General features: G+C 40.2%; 1 protein-coding gene across 12 annotated transcripts in view; it reads right to left on the minus strand.

The window, feature by feature from the left end:
- MAP4K4 (mitogen-activated protein kinase kinase kinase kinase 4) overlaps window positions 1-20903 on the minus strand; it is a 528397-nt gene that overhangs the window by 81818 nt on the left and 425676 nt on the right. For 5 of the 12 annotated variants that reach the window (XM_085622747.1, XM_085622751.1, XM_085622749.1 and 2 more), the window contains 4 exons: window positions 18449-18613; window positions 10751-10981; window positions 7439-7548; window positions 685-836 (listed from right to left, as the gene is read on the minus strand). In XM_085622747.1, coding sequence (XP_085478873.1) covers window positions 685-836; window positions 7439-7548; window positions 10751-10981; window positions 18449-18613 — 658 coding nt within the window. The remainder of the gene's footprint in view (window positions 1-684; window positions 837-7438; window positions 7549-10750; window positions 10982-18448; window positions 18614-20903) is intronic. The other 7 variants (XM_085622755.1, XM_085622753.1, XM_085622754.1 and 4 more) reach the window with 2 other exon arrangements.

The raw sequence follows: 20903 nt of genomic DNA on the forward strand, positions 1-20903 counted from the left end.
AGAAGGAGAGAGGCAGACCCTGGGCAATAACTCAAATATTCAACAATATGATTTTATTTATTGTGCTAACAAGGTTGCTCATGGCCTGCCCTTTCTGCTGTCCATTGGACCATTAGAAAGCCAGCATTGAGGGGTTGCCATGCTTGCTTCACAACATGTTTTATTTAAAGCCAAAAAGTATTGGAAGTCTGAATAGCATCCACTGTTTGTACAATGCTGCTATCACAGCTGTTGTCAAAAGAAGGAGTAATAAAGAAACAGTGGTTGTTTGAGGGAGAGGGAAGAATTGGGATCAGTATCTCCTTGGGGTAATGGCAACTGAACTGTTGCACTACACAACTGGTGAGTTGGTCTGAGTTGCCAAAGCAAGAAGTTTAGTCTAACTTACCAATTGTGTTGTTCAGTACTTAGTTTGACACTATTCCCAGGAGGCAACAGTACTTTTACTATAATTTTACAGTTGGCCACACCATAAAACGGCTCACCAAGAAACAAGAGTTTTGGATAAGCTACTTCAAATCAGAAAAACAAGAGGCGAAAACAAGGATGCTGTGATAACAGTCTTCAATGGGAACAAATGGGAATTGGCTCCTACACATTTGCGTGAAGCTATTTACTTGTATATGTGCATCACTGGTTGAATTTAAAAAAAAATAACTTGAGGATGAATCAAACAATTCTCACATCTCACTCTGAACCGTTCTCCAGATCCGCTTTGAGAACCAGGGTGTGATCCTGGCTGCGATCCGGAGTTGCTTGACCCAGAGGAGCTTCCACTGCCCGGCCTGGGTACAAGCTTTTCAACTCTTTCCCACAGTAGCCGGGGCTCAATATTGCTAATTTGAAATGAAAAGAAAAAAAGGTTATTAGTGGGGCATGTACAATTTTTACAAATTAGGTCTTAAAAGTTGCATTTAAAAGAAACACAACAGAGCTAGTATTTGGTAAATGAGCATGAAGCAGATGTCTCAAAGCTTCATTTGTTCCTAAAACAGTGGTTCCTTATGAAAACCAATTAATCCTAGAAGGCATATGGGAGGGTAGGCACGTGGTAAAGGAATTGGAGCTTTCCTTTTTTTCAAGGGTCCAGAGACAAACGTGTATAGGACAAGTCACTTGCCCTTTTGAAAAAGACCCAAAGCTTAGCACACATACTTAATCAAAATTCACTTTGCATTTTTAAATACACACATCATTTATATCACCAGTGTAGCATGCCGGGGGGGGATGGAGGAATGGAGTGCAAAATACTTTTTTTCTGTGGATTTAGATGAAATTTACTGTCATACAAGAGTGACACCCATTTGCATTAATTGCTACAGTCCCTTAATTTATTTGTTTCCTGTTCCTGCTACAGGCATTAGAAACAATAACCACAAGTGCTGTCTATTTCCTTTACTATACTACACTGCCAATGAAGTGGTTAGAAATGAAAATCATCATTGAGCCTAGTTTCCTGACGAATGCTTCTTCGACATACAGAAACAGGTCAATGGAGGAACCAATATCAAAGTAATAGTCACAAATTTACCTACCTATAGTAAAGTTTTTATCCATGTGACTTTGGGGGTCTATGAGTAAAATTCATGGTACCCACCACTGCACAGTTTTAACTGGTAGGTCTCTGACTAAATAAGGATGAAACCCTCTCACTCATTATGGATTTCTTACACACTTGCAACTCTGACTAGGAGGCAGGCAGTGATGAAACATGCCCTTTAGCGTGGGTGAAGCTTTGTGTCCTTATAACAAGACTACTTACTTTCTATTACCAATCCAGGTGATCAAAATACCTATCCAGCAGAAGAAATGGGAGTGAATGGCCGCTCTTTTGCCACCTGTGCAGCTAAGTTATGGAATCAGCTACCAGTGGAGATGCGCCTTCAATCGAGCCATGCACTTTTCAGGAAGACTCTGAAGTATCGTCTATTTCAGATCCATCAGTAATCGTCCCTGCTGCTGACTATGCACACTCCAGCACCAAGACGCCGCTCTGGCATTCGAGCGCTTTATAAGCTTCCTTTATACTTACACTTGTTATTATAAGTAGACTAAGGAGATTAGTCATATAACACAGTTATTGTTTAAAAAAACAAAATAAGATTTATGTAAAAGAAAATTCATAGTTTAGCCCCTTGAGGCTGAGATCACACTAAGTGCCCTTGGTAAGGGAGGGGTCTCCCAAATCAATCGTACACTGATTCTTTTGCTTCCCTTTAAAGGAAGTGGGAGGAGTGGGTTGGCCCTCTGGACGACGATGAGTGGAGAGATGCTCTGATGGCATCTAGGGTCATTACGATCTCCTCTAGGCGAAGACTGATCCAAACATTATCTTCACTGTGCATATCTCACTCTAGACTGTCTGCACAAAGCAGGCCTCCTGTCTCATTCTCGATGCTTCAGATGCTCCCAAACCACCGCAAATTTTTATCACATGGTCTGAGTGGCACATCATTCAAAGATTCTATAAAGCGGTGGTTGCGGAGCTCTCCAAAATACTGAGCTGGAAAGTGGATCTTTCCCCAACATTACTGTTACTGGCGGTGCTGGACATGGCTTGGGGTACAAGAGTAGATAGGGCCTTGCAGGGCATGGCCACAATGGAAGCCAAAAGGGATAAAGCTGCCCATTTGAAGTCTGCAGCACCTCAAACAATCACTTAATGGCGGCAAGAAGTAGACTGCTGCACCTAACAAGAGAAACCGGTGTATGAGGCCAGAGGCTGCCTTGCCAAATATCGCAAGATTTGGAGCAAATGGTGGGGGTAAGTGGACATGGACTGGTTGCTCTAAAGATGCTGACGCTCAATCCGACTGGCGGGTCAATTGACACTGTGGGTAAGTGTGATAGATTTGCTACATGCTTTTACTCATTTGTTCTCGGATTATGGATGTATTGATTGATGTGCTTTTCCTATCTGTTCTGCAACTACAAAACTCAAAAAAGTTGTTTATTAAGAAAAGAAGAAAAAAAAAGAAAAAAAAAAAATCAACCTTTCCATCTTACTGCCCTAACATTGTAACTATATATGTTTGTGATATCCCACATAGCCTTTGCGACTGCTATCCTATAATACTCAGATGTTTTCAGAGGATAGCCTATGCAAAGTATTTTATCCCTATGAGAGCCTCTTTCCTAGAACTTAAAAATAGTACTGATGTAATATTCACAGACAACACTCCAGGACAAAAAACGAATCTTTGCCCAGGCACCAATTAGCTATTTCCCTGTCAACTTCTGACAATCCCAAGATATTTTTGCAACTTGTTTACTAACAACCTCTCAAGATTGGAGATCTGCATGTTATGTTTTATTTAGGTCCTTTGATCAAGTTTTTGATCGCTTTACTGGAAGGTTAAAAAAAAGAATTTACTTTATTTTCAGGTTTGTGTCTCTTCCATCAACAGCAAAATATTTGTGCTCTCCAGAGTGTGGTTTTGGTGTGGTAAAACATGAAGGGCCTGATTCACAGAACTAACTTAAGACAAAATCCTAAACTTACTACCATTTTGGTATTCACAGAAGGCACTTACTCATTTTGGTATTCACAGAAGGCACTTACTCATTTCGGTATTCACAGAAGTTAGGAGTCCTAACTTTAGGACTCCTAAATGCCTTCTGTGAATACCGAAAGTCTTAAAATTAGGATTTTTCTCAGTTTAGTAGTAGTATAGTTAGGACTCCTAACTTTAGGACTCCTAAATGCCTTCTGTGAATACCGAAAGTCTTAAAATTAGGATTTTTCTCAATTTAGTAGTCCTAAGTCTAAAGTTAGGACTACTAAATTGAGAAAAATCCTAATTTTAAGACTTTCGGTATTCACAGAAGGCATTTAGGAGTCCTAAAGTTAGGAGTCCTAACTATACTACTACTAAACTGAGAAAAATCCTGATTTTAGGACTTTCGGTATTCACAGAAGGCATTTAGGAGTCCTAAAGTTAGGAGTCCTAACTATACTACTACTAAATTGAGAAAAATCCTAATTTTAAGACTTTCGGTATTCACAGAAGGCATTTAGGAGTCCTAAAGTTAGGACTCCTAACTTCTGTGAATACCGAAATGAGTAAGTGCCTTCTGTGAATACCAAAATGAGTAAGTGCCTTCTGTAAATACCAAAATGGTAGTAAGTTTAGGATTTTGTCTTAAGTTAGTTCTGTGAATCGGGCCCGAAATCTGTAAACTTTCTAGTAGTTTGCCTCTATAGTTGCTCTTTTGGGGAAAGTAGCTAGTGTCTTTTTTGTGAATGAAGGGAACATAACAGTTAAACATGCTTGTGTGATACTCTGTCATGGTGCAAATAAGGTTAGTCAATGTGCTCTTGAGCAAATGTTAAAAGTCTGCGCACAAAAAATAATTTACATTATTGATGCTCCTTTTGCACCTTCTGCATCATACTTTAGTCTTATAGCTGTTAATTATCAAGTTGAAATAATACACAAAATAAATCCAGACTCACTGTTTCCATTTTCGTTCTAACATCCTTCAGTGGTTCATCCCAATACGATGTCAGCTACCAGTCATGGACATTCTTTCTTAAGAATCAAATCCCTTGTTTTTATTAAGTTTTGTCTTTTACATTTTGATCTTGTAAAACTTGCTTATGTAAATACAAGCGAGTTCAATTAACTAATACTAATAATAAAAGTTGGATCTATTCCAAAGGAGAAAACCAAATTCCAGGAGGATGTCCTTCAAAAAGGGTCATTTTAAAAAAGAATCTGAATGAAGTAGTGAGAAAGGAGGATAGTTTTAATAAATAATTCGTTTTGAAAATGTTTTTGAATTGCTAATTCCTATTGTAATGGACCTTACTTCAAATCACTTGATTTGTGTTTATTTCTCCTCATGCTTGAATGCTAATGTTAACCCTTTTTATTCATGATCTCAACCCTATACAATTCTGCAACACTGTGTCTCTCATCCTAACCAAAAAGCAACAGTCACTATAACACTAAACTCAACGCACACTGTAACCAACGCACACTGTAACCCTAACTTTATTGCCGACACCTTAGTTACAACTTTTTCACCCTAAATCTATATGAAATCTCAGACTACCCATTTAGTCTAATCCTTACAACCACTCTCCAGATATTCTTAGCATGGTTTTAATTTATCTCCCTTCTCGTTTCTCACTAACTATTTTTCCAACCAAATGGTTATAACTACATTTAGTCCAAACCAAAAGATTCATATTTGCCACTGACTAACCGTCAACCTGTTTCTTCTATAAAAGCAAAACGATTAAGGGCTCTGGGAGATTCTTATGCTACCCTACTTAATCATCGCACACAGACTCTGCAACCCAGATTGGAGAAATAGTATTTTGCGGAAACAATGACAGCAATAGACTTAGAAATATAAAACCATTGAAAACACACTGAACATCAAATAACCCCAGATAATCTGGAAATGTAGCCAAGGAAGGGAATTCATGTTTATTTTTACAGTATAAGCTACAGTCTCACTTACAGCCATCACATACACATATATATATACATATATACATACATATATATATATATATGCCACCACTCCCATCTGTTAGTAACAAACAGGTCTGACACAGCACGAGTAGGCTCAAGATGAGGTTTTAATACCACCATATGCACATTGGATTGGGTTCTCTGGTTGCAGCACCTGGCAGACGTGTTTCGGCGGATGCCTTCTTCTGTGCCAGAATTGTGCTTTGAAAGTTCAAATTTTTCGCGGGGCTTCTTTCATGCTGGCCGGAGGAACCCCACTGGATCATTGATGTCAGCATAGAGAGAGGACTGGGAAAGTTCCGAAAGTAAGTACTCTCCTCCCTCAATGAAATCTCCGTTGTACAGCCCAATGCGAATAACGATCCTGCCATCAAGTTCGGTACAGTCCAATTCGCAAACCTGGTTAAGTAACCGGCTCATGTATCCAATAATACACTGGCACACGCCAGCCGTCGTATTGTCCTTCACTCGCATGAGCAGATTCAATGGCGGTTTTACCTCTCAGGCGCCCACTCGATCCACAGTAAGTCTGCTTCTCTCTCCCCATTGCCATCGTACATCACGGCCGGGGGGGGGGGCACCGTGTTGTGCAGTCCATGCACCAACTACCACCTTTTGCCGACTGATCCACGGTGCACCTGAACGAGAGGCGTGTCAGAATTGGACTGTCCCGAACTTGATGGCAGGATCGTTATTCGCATTGGGCTGTACAACGGAGATTTCATTGAGGGAGGAGAGTACTTACTTTCGGAACTTTCCCAGTCCTCTCTCTATGCTGACATCAATGATCCAATGGGGTTCCTCCGGCCAGCATGAAAGAAGCCCCGCGAAAAATTTGAACTTTCAAAGCACAATTCTGGCATAGAAGAAGGCATCCGCCGAAACGTGTCTGCCAGGTGCTGCAACCAGAGAACCCAATCCAATGTGCATATGGTGGTATTAAAACCTCATCTTGAGCCTACTCGTGCTGTGTCAGACCTGTTTGTTACTAACAGATGGGAGTGGTGGCATATGTGAGGCATATATATATATATATATATATATATATATATATATATATATATATATATATATATATATATATATATATATATATATATATATATATATATATATATATATATATATATATATATATATATATTTCAATGACCACTCGGTCTTGGAAGAGACCCAATGTCCTGAGTGTAAAGCACACAATTCCAAGGAATATTAGCTAGCCTCCCCACTACTTAACAGTCTACAGTGAACAGGGTTGTGAACATATTGGACTCACCATTTGCACAAGTCTTGCCAAGCATTGATTTTTAGATTTCAAGTGATTCAGTGGGACCTCTCCCCTGATTGACAGAAAGGGTTCTACATGTCCAGGTACATTTAAGTGAGAAATTTAAAAAGTCCTAATGTGGTCTGCTCAGTGTTGTGATTCATTTTTTAGAACAGTTTGGATGTGTCCTTAGTTGATGGGGGAATTGGGGCAATACTGCACTTCCAATATTCAATAAAACAGCAAAGACTGGAACTCCTGAGGTCAGGGAAGAAGCCAACTCTGGTTGAGAGTGTTTAACATCTGAAGAGTGGGAGTAAGTTAAAGGAATATAAGAGCTGATCCAGAGCACTGGTGTCCCACTGGATGGATGCACCATCAGATTATCAAATTTCAGAGATCCCCCCCCCCCCCCAACTGAACCTTACGATGACCTGCTCTTTTTCCTCTCTTGTAAGTACATTTCCAGAATTGTGGATAACTTTGATCACTTACAGCTTGGCTTTCAAATGGGATGAAGGGCACATGATGCATGATTTGGAAAATTGTTATCTGACTTTGAAAGGTACCATCCTCCCAGCTAAGTTACAACATTTGTATTTAAAAATCTTTCTCCTTCTAAGAAAAGAACATCACAGAACAGAAAGTTGTAAATAGTAGTAAGAATAATATAAAGTTAACAAACCTTGTGGAATTCCTTTGCCCTGCTTGATTGTTTTGCTGCACAACATTGTTCTGAAGAGGTGAATCACGACGCGATAACACAGGTGACCGTGACGTGGTCCTTACAGGTACCTTGCATAGGAAAACGAAAACTGTTTTGTTATTACACATTTCCACCAAGTATCTTTAAACGGCTCCTCTGTGTTCAAAAGGACTCATCAAATTATCGGTGCAGTCTAAAAATGCACATACTGTACAGAATATCTGGATGTACATTTCCGCAACTTTGTTTAGTGACATTTTTTTTAAGTATAGGTTGCAATACTGAGTGAAATAGAACAAGAAAACTTTATATCCAAGTACACAGTGCATTTTGAACATATTCCAGGGAAAGGAGTGTGCCATTCTACTTAACAATGAATCAGGTGCAACACGGATAGTGCAAGATGGCTGGCTGTTTCCGTTAGGTTTATAAGTAAGGCACGGATATTTTTCATTTGCTGCATGTGAAATGCATAATCAGTAAAGTATTGCAGCATGCTGCAGAAGTCATGTTTATTGTTGGCGACGGAATGTGCACATTTAGAAGATGTATCATTACAGTATGTTGCCAATGGGCAATAGGACTTAAATTAATATTCAATATCATGTGAATCTGGCAATAGCAATGAACTGTCCAGACTCAGAGAAGGGGAATCAGAGAGACCAAGTTCAAATTTCAAAAACATGGTAAGTATTCACAGTGCAAGTACAAATGAATCAAACATCTTTAGAATAGATGAGCAAAAGGTAGAAGCTGAAAAGAACAAGTAAACCATATAGGAGGGACGAAGTAATAACTGATAGGTTTTGCATAGTGGACTTCTTCATGTGGCAGTATATGATATATGTGTTAGTAGCACAGTCTGCAGAGGTTTTCAGGTCTACAGTACATAAAACAGTTTAAGAGCTCTATCAGGCAAAGGCTAAGGGTTTTATTACGAGTTTGGCGGTCTTCCTCTGGGACCACCACTATGTTATGCTCATAGGAGAGTCTAAACCGCACACTGCCACCATGACAGCGCCTACCGCACGTTCATGTACGGTGTGGCGTGTACGGTGTGGCGTGCACCATATTGTGCATGTGCTAAACAGCGCACAAACAGGTGTTTTTCTAGGGGGGGCACAACATGTGCCTCTACACACACACACCACCATGGGCAGAATCGCCCAGGGGCCCCCTTACCAGTATTTCCGCCAATCCTTTCATGGCAGGACCCCCGCCATAAAATAGACAGTGGAAATGCTGGTCGTAATATATGCCCAGCGGTGCCAGCATCAGCACCTCCAGCATATACAGCCCCTTTCCACACTGCCACGACCGTAAGACCCTGGATTCCGCCAGAGGCAGCGGTCTTGTGGGGGTGCCACTGCCACCATCGTAATAGGACGGTCTGACCATTGAGGTGGTGGCACTCGGACCGCCACCGCGAGTACGGCGGTCCTCGGACTGCCGTAATTGTAATAACGACCTTAGACTTTCAGCTTCACAATAGAAGGGTCTCTGAACATAAAGAAAACACTGCACCGAATTTACAGAAAGCTTTCAATTCACTTGTCATGCTATAGCCAGAAGAGATTTTAAAGACATTCAGGACAAATGTACCTGGTGGGAAATCATCATCACTAAAAAAGGGTGTGTACCATATATAATCTATACCCTATATGAGCAAGATATTAAGGAACCAGAATTAAGAAATGGTGCAGGTAATGCAGGACTAAAGAGTAAACAGAATTTAAAGGGTCGAAGAAACAATTGAGAACCAGTAGCTGCTTTAAAAATTATACAATTACGAACTGGCCAGGAGAAGGCAATGTTTTGTTTCTATCATTGTCCTACCTACCTCCATTCCTCACTCTCCCAAGAGGGGGTTAAAGCCTTACTTCAACAGACCGTCATTAAAGAAAGTTCATAAAAAAGCAAAAAGTACTACAAAACCGGACTCCCTGCACTATTCCCTGGCACTGCCATATTTGCACTGGGCATCAAATATTACTGATGCATTGGCAGGTAATACCTAGGGTAAGATGGGAGAACAGTGAGACTGCAACAGTTTATTTAATGTTGTCAAGGCTAAACACATGACCATAATTAAAAGCAATCTGAAGATGGTGAATATCGCGTGGGATAAGGAGGCTTTTAAGTAGACCTCATTATGTATCTTACGGACTTTGATCAACACCAGAAACTTTCTTCAAGTGAACAAGATGCCTTTCCAAGCCGAACCACTGCACAGCAGATTAATGCACAGCATGAGATGTAACAGGGTCTTGCCGCAGAATATGTCATCAATGCAACCACGCTTCTCCATGTCCCCCAGAGATCGGGAGGCAGTTATCCTCATTTTCACAGACTGACTCAGCACCCTATAGACATTTTAAATTAAAGTCGGAGTTATTTAACAACTCGCGTGTTTACATATCACTTATGGCCTGCCATTGTTCTAGTAAAGACTTTCTGAAGCATCGCACATCAAGTTCGAAAAAAGTATTTTCTAAGTCCTCTGCAAAGTAGGGCTTGTTCAGAAGCCCAATGTGACACAGGTGTCTATGTACTTTATGCACAAAGATAGGGTAAGGGGTTAACCTGTAACCTTATGGCTATGGAGTGCATTTGTTTTTCCCAATAAAAGTGAATATGAGTTAGCTCATGTTCAAGCATTAATGGTGATTTGTCAATGATTTGCTCTGCACTCTAACACTGACTGCACTGCACATTTCTGTCTTAATCTATAAATTCTACGCATATTGTCAGTGAACACAAAGCACATCCATCTCCCTGAGGAATTTTTCTGTAAGGGGATCCACCATCACTTTGAGAACCACCTTGTGACAAAGCGCATATCCACTGAACGCAGCAAACACAGCTTCTTTATAGTTTAATGGCATGCTCTCTGTGCACTCCATCCTCCTTCCAGTCTTTGAGATTCATAATTTGGTATGACTAAGACTCCAACAAGAAGTGTGCTAATTAAAAGCTACTAGTTTGCTGGGAAAGGTAATTTCAGCGAGCTCACAAACATGGTGGCATCCGGTCACTTGAACGACTGCCTTTTTCACTAAAATAGGAAATAACTTTTGAGCTCATACTAATTAAATAAAACCATTCTCAAAACCTACAGTTTTTAAGATTTGTTTTGTTTACAAGGCTTGTTCTAAAAGTGATTAGAGTTCCCCTTAAAAGGAAAATTCATAAAGACATTTGATGTTTCCTGTGCTTTAGTCACGCTTAATAAAGTGGCATCGCCACAGCATCCTTCCAAAATGCACAAAGTAGTGTCTTGCTTCTTCTTACCCTTGGAGGCACCTCCTCACTGTCGGATCTTACCCACACCTTTTGGGTGGGGTCAGGCGCCTCCAACCTAGATTCAGAGCTCTGATTTAGCACCTCACTGCGGGGAGGTGGCTGTGGGTCCTGAGAGCGCAGCTGATGATGTGCAAATTTGGGAGTAGGGTCACTGAAGGAGTGGGATCGCGAGACAGGGGAAACATTGTTCTTGAGAGATGCCAGGTGGGCCCACTGTACCTTACAAGAAAACAAAACAAACATTCAATGCGGTTCAGGGTCACTGGGTTCAAACTTCACATCTACAGGTAGGAGAAAACAAAAAAACCTTCAAAGCAGGTTACCATGCAGCTATACTTAACATTAAACAAGAGGATAAACAGGTAGGGGATGGTAATTGAGATGACGTTAGAACATTGCATAGGAAATGTTGCATGAAATTCCACAAGGTACTGCATACGTGAGCAGACAAGCAGCAGCTTTGGCTCATTTATAATACATGTATGTATGTGTGTGGCGTGTGTGTATATATATATATATATATATATATATATATATAAATACACATATATACATACACACACGTGTACACAAATATATGTACACATATATAATATATGTATTTGTTTATATACACACGTGTGTGTATATATATATATATATATATATATAGATAGATATATACACACACACACACACACACTATATATATATATATATATATATATATACACACACACACATATATACATACGCATACAAATGAAGATATACAGAAATACACACACATACAGAAAAAGCTTGCACTGACAGATGTTAAAACAATGCATCAAGGTCACAGAATTCAACAAGTCAGAAACGTTTACAATGTTAAACTTCCTCAATAGTGAACTTGCATATGGGAGTGTGGCTGCATGGAATAGGCGAGTATATTAAACATTGGGTAGGAAGTGGATGAACTATCATTGCTTTGGTACTTAACTGGCAAGCTAAATGACTTCAGATGCTTTATTGTGCTTGTGAATTCAAAGAAATTGGTCACAATTTTCTTTCATTTGCTTCCACAGTGTTAATGCTATCTTTTTGGTATTAGAATTGTTTGTTTTAAAAAAAAATATACAGAGTTTTATATAGCGTGAACTTAACCCAAATCGGGTATCAGAGCGCTTTACATAGCACCAGTTGCGTTACATGAGGACACATTCATTTTTGTTAGGCACGGGGAGATTAAGTGATTTGCCCAGACCCACAGGATGTTCAGCGTCATTGCCGAGACTCAAACCCAGTTCCCCAAACTCGAGGTCGACCGCCCTAGCCGTTAGGCCAACTCCTCTCCCTGTTCATTTTTTTCTGCCTGATTTTTGGGAATCGCTAGTTGGATTCAACCACTGTGACGGAGGCTAAGCCCTGCAGCACAAAAGCCAGAGGCCTACATTTCTGTCTTTGGATGGTGAGAGCAGGCAATGGGGGGCATTTTATTTTAATTAAAAAGTTGATATTTAAAAAAATATACATGAGGAATTTTTAAAAACGAAAAAAAAGGTCAAGTAGGCAGTAACAGGAAGCTAGAGAGATTGAAAAACTCGATTGATACAGGAACCTGAAAAAGCCACTTTTCTGAAGTAGGTGTAAAATAAATTACTCTTAAATTAGATTGTACAAAAAACACTGAAAGCTCTTTTATTAAGAGACACATGGATGGAGATCATGACCAATAAGCAAACAGTTCTTTTGCCCTAATGAATGTGCAAAATATATGTCCCTATGGAGAAGTGTTTGTTGACTACATATGCTCAATTGAAAACTGGACTGTCCAAAAATCCATTCAAATTGCAATTATACAGCGGCATTGTGCTCTGGAGTAGTTTAAATTGGCTGTTCTAAAAAACCTGCCTACATTTACTGCGCAAAAGGAATACAGTTTCCCATAACAGCAGACCTTTGCTGATATATATACACAACCAAAACAACAGAGTTCACCCAGAAACGTGGCTCCACAAAAGAGAAGCTTTTTTGTAATGTAGTTAAAAGGGCGCAACCTGCAGTTTAAGTGGATTACCTATGCATTAGCTACAAAACCAATGTCAATATGACAATGCTGGAAACGTAGCTTTATGTTTTTGTAAATGTAATTGATTACAGGCTTCCTATTTTGAAAGACCCTATGAGGGACAGACAAAGATGACATGTTGGAGAAAAGGTCGCACCCATAACTCGACCAGCATCACCCTAATTCTGTTACTCTAGCCCAACAAAGTTACTGGTGGTTTTCTGGAGGAATCGCCTAACTGTGTGGCAAGATTATTGCTAGTACAGACTACACGGGCGCTCAATCCCATTTATAATTGATGCTGCAGAACCAGCTAGGATCCAAATTTCCGAAGACAGAAGAGTTTCAAAAAGTACATCCCAGAAGGCAATGCACATTTTAAGTCAAACCAAAATGGTACAAAACAGAAATCAAATTCAGCTGGGGAGGGACTTTAAAAGTCTTTTCAGCTTTAACTAGAGCAATCTGTATATTGTTGCCAGACCCTTTTCAACAAAACTGTGTTTGACAGTGCAGAACCAATAGTTCCAAAAACGTACAGTTTTACAGATTCAAAGATTTTGAAATAGCTTGAGGAATCTAAAAGGCAAAAACCCTCTCTTTCTACTGAAATTAACTATCAGTGTCCGACCTAAATAACATTCCCATTTCACTGCACAGAAAGCACTGAATGTGTCAAAGACACAAAATGCAGCTATTAATTGCCCGGACAGTATAAGATAGTACACAAACAATGCTGTAGATTGAATCCATTTGCAGCCTTACATGTCCTTCCTGCAAATTTGTGGTGTGTACTGAGTTACCGCTTTGCATAAGACACTCTCTGTGAGCTCTCTTTAACAAATAGGTAAGAATGCCCAGCCTTCAGTTCTTTAAGAATTGAAATAATGCGTTCCACTGACTATGTTAACAGCATCACTGGTTACTTACAGCACAAGGATAAGGCAAAATGAGCGGTAGCAAAATATGAGGAAACACATTTTGACAAAACAATGATTAACTATTGCTGCTGCACATCTGAGCAAACCTCAAAAGGAGAAAAGGCAAGGACACCTTCAAGGCCAGAAAGAGGTACCAATGCTTATTTATTTTGTTGATAGATTTACTAATCTGCTAAGTGACTGTCCTACCATGGGTAATGGCCTTGTGGAAAACTGCGTTAGGATTTATGCCTTTGAGAAGGAAGCAAATTATAAGCAACGATTCCTGCCTTCCATAGATCGGGAGAAAAGTGTGACAAAAGCCTAAACGCAGTTAGGTATTTGTAACTGATGAAGAGAGTGAAGGGCAAGGTAAAAGAAGTCTTATCTCTTCACATAAAACAATAGTTCTGAGCTCCGCAGCTCTTTTGGGGGCTACAATGTAGGCTTTGCTGCAAAAATCTAAAATGGATATATTAAAGCACAGGCAGCCAGACAGTAGTGATGGAAAGTGCAAACATACAGAAATTAATTTAATGCGATAGCTGGAAAGGAGGCCTGCATAACTGCCTTAATATGTGGTTGAAAGGACATTTGGAAGTCATCCGTAATGTCGAATACACACAATTGAGGTGCGTTTGAACCAAAACTCCAGTTTCAGAGCCGAGGACCACGAATGTGGTTTAAATTTGTGCAACTTTCTGGATTATTAAGTAGTTTCATGTACTTTGCATCCAGTTCAAAGTACCACTTACATGTGCATTGAAATAATGAGACATCCGAGACTTCAGATCCTCAGCAAAATTTGACTTGCGCTCCAGTCAATGCCCAAGAGGCACACGTGTCAAGTGCACAGCCATCTTTCAAGTATTCAAAGTTGTAAGGATCTTTCAAAGTGATAGGTTGTACCAATTGTGCCACTGCTTGCAACTAAGATACCCAATAGCCCATGAATTCTATTTTTGCAGTGCATTCAAAGACATCTAGAAAAGAGAAAACTCAAAACTGCATAGGACAAGGAGGAAACAAATCTGCAAATTATTCACACTTCTGTGAAGCCTCTGCATCTTTTTGTGAGGACTTGTCCACATTTTGTAATAATAAAATGATGCCCATCTATTCAACATTTGGGACTCAACGACCATTAGAAAGTAAATTAAATATCACCGCAGTACATCCAGAAGCAACTTCCGATTGGGGGGAGTTTGCAGATCTAACAGTGGAAATGGTGGAAAAGATTATGGGAATTGTGAGGTCTGGGTCAGCTTTGGATCCTTCCCTCCATTTTGTCTATTCTCTTAATTTTTGTAATTGCATCTCAGGTAATATTTCTCGTAAACAAATATCTTAAGGAGTCAGAGTTTCCAGTAAGCTAGTAATATTTCTTAGTTGTGCTATTAGCTAAGAAAGAATGAGTGGACGTTTTAATACTATCAAACGATCTCCCCATTTCATTGGATTCATATTGGAGCGATTAATTAGTTAATACCCAATTAACTCCTTATATGGAGAGTAGTAACATCCTAGATCCAGTACAAACAGGATTCAGAATAGAGAACTACTTGACTTGCAGTGGCTGATAGCATTAGGTTACTAGTAGATCAAGGGAAATCAGTTGTACTAATACTATTAGACCAATCAGCAGCCTTCATTTACTTTGAAGGCTGCACGAAATTGGTCTACATTCAGCAACCTTGCATTGTATCTATTCTTTCCTATGTAATAGATCGCAATCAGTACAACTTCCACCTTTTAGATCTAGTCTCAAAGATTTGCACTGTGGAGTTCCTCATGGCTCCTCCTTGAGCCCCACTCTAATCAATGTTTATCAAGTGCCAATATCCAACATTGTAAAATAAATAAAAAAGGTGGATCTGAGATCATGTATGCTGACACAACTGATTATCTCTATTGACAATAAGAGTATTAAAATAAAGGATAATCTAGTTATAGTACCTATATTAAGGTGGAGTTATGCCAGAGTGGCGCAGTGGAACATCAACTGTATGTTCTTCAGAACAATCCCTTAGAAAGTTATGGAGTGCCTCTACGGCAAAGTCCGCGGTGCAGAATCCGCCAGTTATGGCTTCACGTCACAACCTATTACCTGCCCCAACCGCTCGTGGACTGCCTCTGGCGTAACTCCAACTTAATATTGGTACTATAGGGTTATAGGGTGTCGCCGTCCCTGAACCCTATTTTTATTATTATTTTTATATCTCACTTTGACACGGTCCTGAAGAAGTGCACCAGGATCCATTAAGGACCAACACTGCGTGAAACATGTCGACCTCACTTATCACACTTTCACCACCACACATACGCATGGAATTCTAATGAAAGCAGCAGAGCAATACTCTCCCCTCCATTTTTGTTTCTTTGAGGTGCTTCTCTTCCAGCTGTATTTTTTAACCTTTACCTCCTGGACCACTGAATAAAAGTATGTTCATTAGGTACCAGTAGGGTAAAACCCTCTTTTTAGAAATCTCACACACATCTTTTTATAGGCCCACATAGCCACATGCGTAACTGCGGCATCTCCTAAAAGATCTCCGATAAAGAGCCCTCTCGCGGGGCCCGTGGAGGACTGCAGCGCCACCCCCACGAGGAGCAACGCCCAATGATGAAGCATGACACTCGCAAGTGTGTGTGAGGGCACTAATATCTAAAGGAGAAATTCCCCAGCTTCATCGAATCACAACCTGATCACTTAGAGACATCTCCATTTCCTTTCACCCCTTTCTTTTTCTTTTTCCTCCTTTTTCATAAATAGTCGCCCACTGGGGCCCCTACTCGCAACCTTAGTATGGCTGCGTACCTGATTACTTTGGGAACTGTTACCATTGGTGATACATAGTTGTTCTTGGGAGCACTGGCACTGGGCACGCCTTTTCTTAAACGCTCCCCGTCCCCCCTTGTGTGTTTGCATTACTTTTTCAAATCTTGAAGTGTCAAAATACTGTTCACACTTGTTAACAACTAAAATAGGTGAATGGATAAACTGAATTTCTAATATCCACAGAAACCTCAGACGGCATCACACTGTTGCAATAACATGGCTCAATCAAGATTCCTGAGTGAGTTTGGTGGGCAGATGAGGAAAGAGCCAAGTCTTACCAGCCTTGACACAAAGCAGATTATACGAAGGAGTGAAGGCGGACTTGGACTATTCCAAAGCATGGCGCAGAGATCACAAAAAGCTTGATCACTGGTGTAAGCTTGTCTAATGCTATGATAGGCGACATTTCCGTAGTTGAAACTATTGCCTGAGAAATAGTTGTTCTAACAGGTGGAGGAAGATGAGGCACAATATTATGCATTGATCAAGGACATGAAGCAAAATGAAGCCACTTTAGAGGTCAGCACACAATAAGTGGCATAATAAAAAGACACACTCAATTGTATGGAAAGAGCATGGCTTTCTAGCATCATTGCTGGAACTCTGTTCCAGCCCATTTTAATAACAGCATAGTTTAATGTCCTACGTCTATTATCCTAAAATAGACAATGAGGTTAAAGGATATTCTGAACTTTGGAATTTGGATATTTGATACTATATGTTTTCATTGTTTCATGTATTGTGTATGTGTATACTGGGATTTGTATATCCTCGCCATTTATTTAAAAAAAAATCTTTTTATATGTAATATATGTGTTATGGGCAGCATATTGAAAAACAAAAAAGTAAAGAAAATTGCTTTATTAGAAGTAACATTGGTTATATGACAATGAATATACCAAACTAGAAACTGTCCTTACTGTTGTGTGGGATCTTTCTATTTTACACATTTTTGAAAAACAATTTATCACACTAGTGGTTGCATTTAGTGCCGGAGTCGGAAAGTACAAGCCTTAATTTATTAAGACACTGCTCAGTCATAAAAGGGATCATTTTGTGACCCTTCTGTACTGGTGTTGATTGTTCAACATCTTTCACAATTCTTGTTTAATAACTGTGGCACCCGACGGAACTCTTTGCAAACTGTAAATTGTGACTATCATTTATAACAGCAGGAATTAGCCACACAAATCTAGTTTCTAGTGGGAGTATGCCTGTCAGAAGGGCATGATATCACAATCATGAGAACTGCTCATATTTCGAATACCCAGGTCAACTGGCAACTAAAACCATCCCAACTTCTCTTCTTCATGACATATGGAACAGGTTCCTAGACTTGGCAATTAGTTTATAGAACCTTTCTTGCCCGGCATGAGAAATACCTTTAATGAGGTTTTCCACAATGAATATCATTTTTAGGAACCAGATCAAAGCACCACCACTTCATTCTAGAAGGCGGGAAAGCAAAGGTTTTCTGATAAAAAAAATTATTTAACCTTCTGTGCAGCTGTGCTCTTGAAATATTTGGGAAGTTTTTTTGCTTGTATCACGCTGATTACATACTTTTTAGTTTTGATTTCAAATTGAATTGTTTAACCCCAACAATGTGGTCAAGGCTAATTTTAGCCGAAACGCATAGACGTTCGTAATGCTCAGCTCTGCACTATTAAAAAACACATCACACGCTCTTTGTGTGTCATTCCCTGTTTTGATAAATTAGGGAGAAATTAAGATTGAGGCAGTGCGGCGCAAGCACTAGAGTTCGGACATCACTGGCGTTCAGGTGCCATCCGGTGGAGTTTGGGTTCAATATATATACACACACACAGTTACAAATTTCACCACCCCTTACTTGCTCCAAGAGCTATCCCGCTGCCTCAGCAGTGTAGTTAATGTACCTGTGGTTCAAGCGGCCTCTGCATCGCAGGCTGGGGAGTTTCAGAGTTTCCATTGGAAAAGGACTCAGATCTTGAAGGCACTGGTGGCTCCAACACTTTGGCAGCTGTTGGTTTCGTCTGCGCTTCTGGGGAGCTCTGGTTCGTTTTCCTAAACCTTTCCTCTGCCTGGAGTGTATTAATGAGAGTGGTTATTTACAGAAGAAATAAATAAGCAAAATTTGTGGCGATTACATGTTTACAGGCAACGAATGGCAAATTATGCACACAAAGCAAAATAAACAGTACAAACGTGGCTTGTTGGAGGTGTGGCTTAGAGAAGTGCTGTTGAGGGTAAAGAGGGGGGTGTTACTCTGTCACATTCAGATGGGCTGTAGGTAGATAGTGTCCGCAGGGGAGAGTGTTTGTGCATTGTATGTGGTATATACGTCTGGTCTAATCTGCAACACTTGCTCGTATTAAGTACTAGCAGGGACTTGCTAACCAGGTTTTATATGCATCACTTTATATGAGTCTATAGGCAATGTACAGAACATACAAGGGTGCAGAGGCAGTAGGTTAAAAGCGTGGACACCCCCGGTTTACTTGTTGGTGCCTTTCAAGGTGGAGTTGTAGGTGCAATACTCCATACAAAATTATAAGCAGCATCCATGGAAGTGTCCCTGATGATGAAAAAAGCGCCCAGTTTCCTTGTGCTTTAGGGGCTTTGAAGAAAAGGTCCAGCAGATGTAACAGCCTTTTGAAACAGGACTGGAATACAGGTACTACAAGAGCTCAATGAGGGGGTCATCTGCATGCATTTTCATTAGGTCTCAAGAAGCACAAGGTCCTCTTTAGAAAAGGATTCTGGCATTTTGAAAAAAAATATATAGTGTTAAAATCTATGGTGATCAGACACAGATAGGCTGTCCACTGGCGACAGGACAGAGTCCCAGTATGACAAAAGGTTCTGGCTGCAGCAGAATGTGAAGCGGTGGGAAATCCTAAGGGACAAAAAAAAAGGCAAATCAATGTCATCTGACCCTGAAATGCTAAGATACAGAAGATGCTTGCTGAATATTTCTGTAGAATTTTTTTTAAAAAGGGCTCTGGCAAGGGACTCCGTCACACACAACATGCAGTAGAGATTACATTTAGGTGGAATCTGCAGGAAGTGGGTTTTAGAGCACATTCATCCATTGGCTGGAGTTTGGACAGTTTACCGTGAGGTAAACGTGTTACTAGACACAGCTGTATTGCTCTGCAGTCATGTTAATACTTACTGTGGTTTTCAAAGTTACGCAGGACTCAAAGTCTTACCATGGGAAATTATTCAAGCATAGGGGATCAATAAAGGAATGAATGCTAAAGGGAAATAAATGGAGGGTTCATACCACGTAGCTAGCAGTAAAGACTAAATACGAACAAATATTGTCAACATGACTATGAGACAGGCTACCTCAAACCCACATCAAGGCTAAACGGCCTTCTACTCATCTGAGACCCTCATGCTCTCAAGTAGCATATTGAGGCGCCTACCGGTAACAGAGTGACCCTAAAGATGGTGTTGTTACTTCAGGTTGCTATGTTATGAACTATTTCACAGTACGCCACTTGAGTCTGAAGGTCAACTGGGGAGAAGTAATGCCTCCATGGAGAATATTTCATTTCAGTTTTTTTCCACTTGGCATTGGTCCTTCCAAATAAATAAACTGTACATAAAATGTTTCACACTTACCCTAAAAGCCTACCAGCACTTTACGCTACCAAAAATGGTTGCACCATTGCAGGAATAGCTTAGTCTCATGCTGGGATGACAGCTGCTACTCTTACATTAGGTGCCCCTGGCATTGCCTTTTTATATCCAATCCCAGGACAAAACGTAAACAGCAGAGAAAGTAAACAGGGCACCAATAGCCTAGCTTTCCTTTCTGCAGTTCTTGGTGCACCATTCAGCTTTCCTCTTTTGCAGCAAACAGACAGTGAACCAGGATGCCACTTTTCCTAACCCTAACATTTTGGTAAATGAAGGGGGAAACTGCCACTACAACGCTGCAGTTTCCACGCATAACCATAACCACGCATGCATTACAACGAAAAGCCTTTACCACGCATACCTTTACTACAAAATTCGTAGTAAAGGCATGTGTGCTAAAGTTAAAAGAAAAAAAAGGGGGGGGGTTGGGGGTTCTCCCCCCCCCCACCCCGAAAAAAAGCATTGGGATTAAAAAAAGAGGGCTTGGGGGGCATAATAGGATTACAATAAACTATATCAATACTCTCTACTGAGCTGCCTCCATTCAGCCATCTCTGCCGCCAGTGAACAACCTCAAATATTCTACACCAATCACATACAGCATCATAAACAAAGACTGAGTATGTTATAGTAGATCAAATTCTTGAAGGTAGTCTTAGCCATAACTGGCACCCGATAACCTTTTCTAGTCATTGGCCCCATGCTCAACCATGAACCTTTGCT

This window comes from Triturus cristatus, chromosome 8, assembly GCF_964204655.1.
Source record: "Triturus cristatus chromosome 8, aTriCri1.1, whole genome shotgun sequence".
Lineage (NCBI taxonomy): Eukaryota > Metazoa > Chordata > Amphibia > Caudata > Salamandridae > Triturus > Triturus cristatus.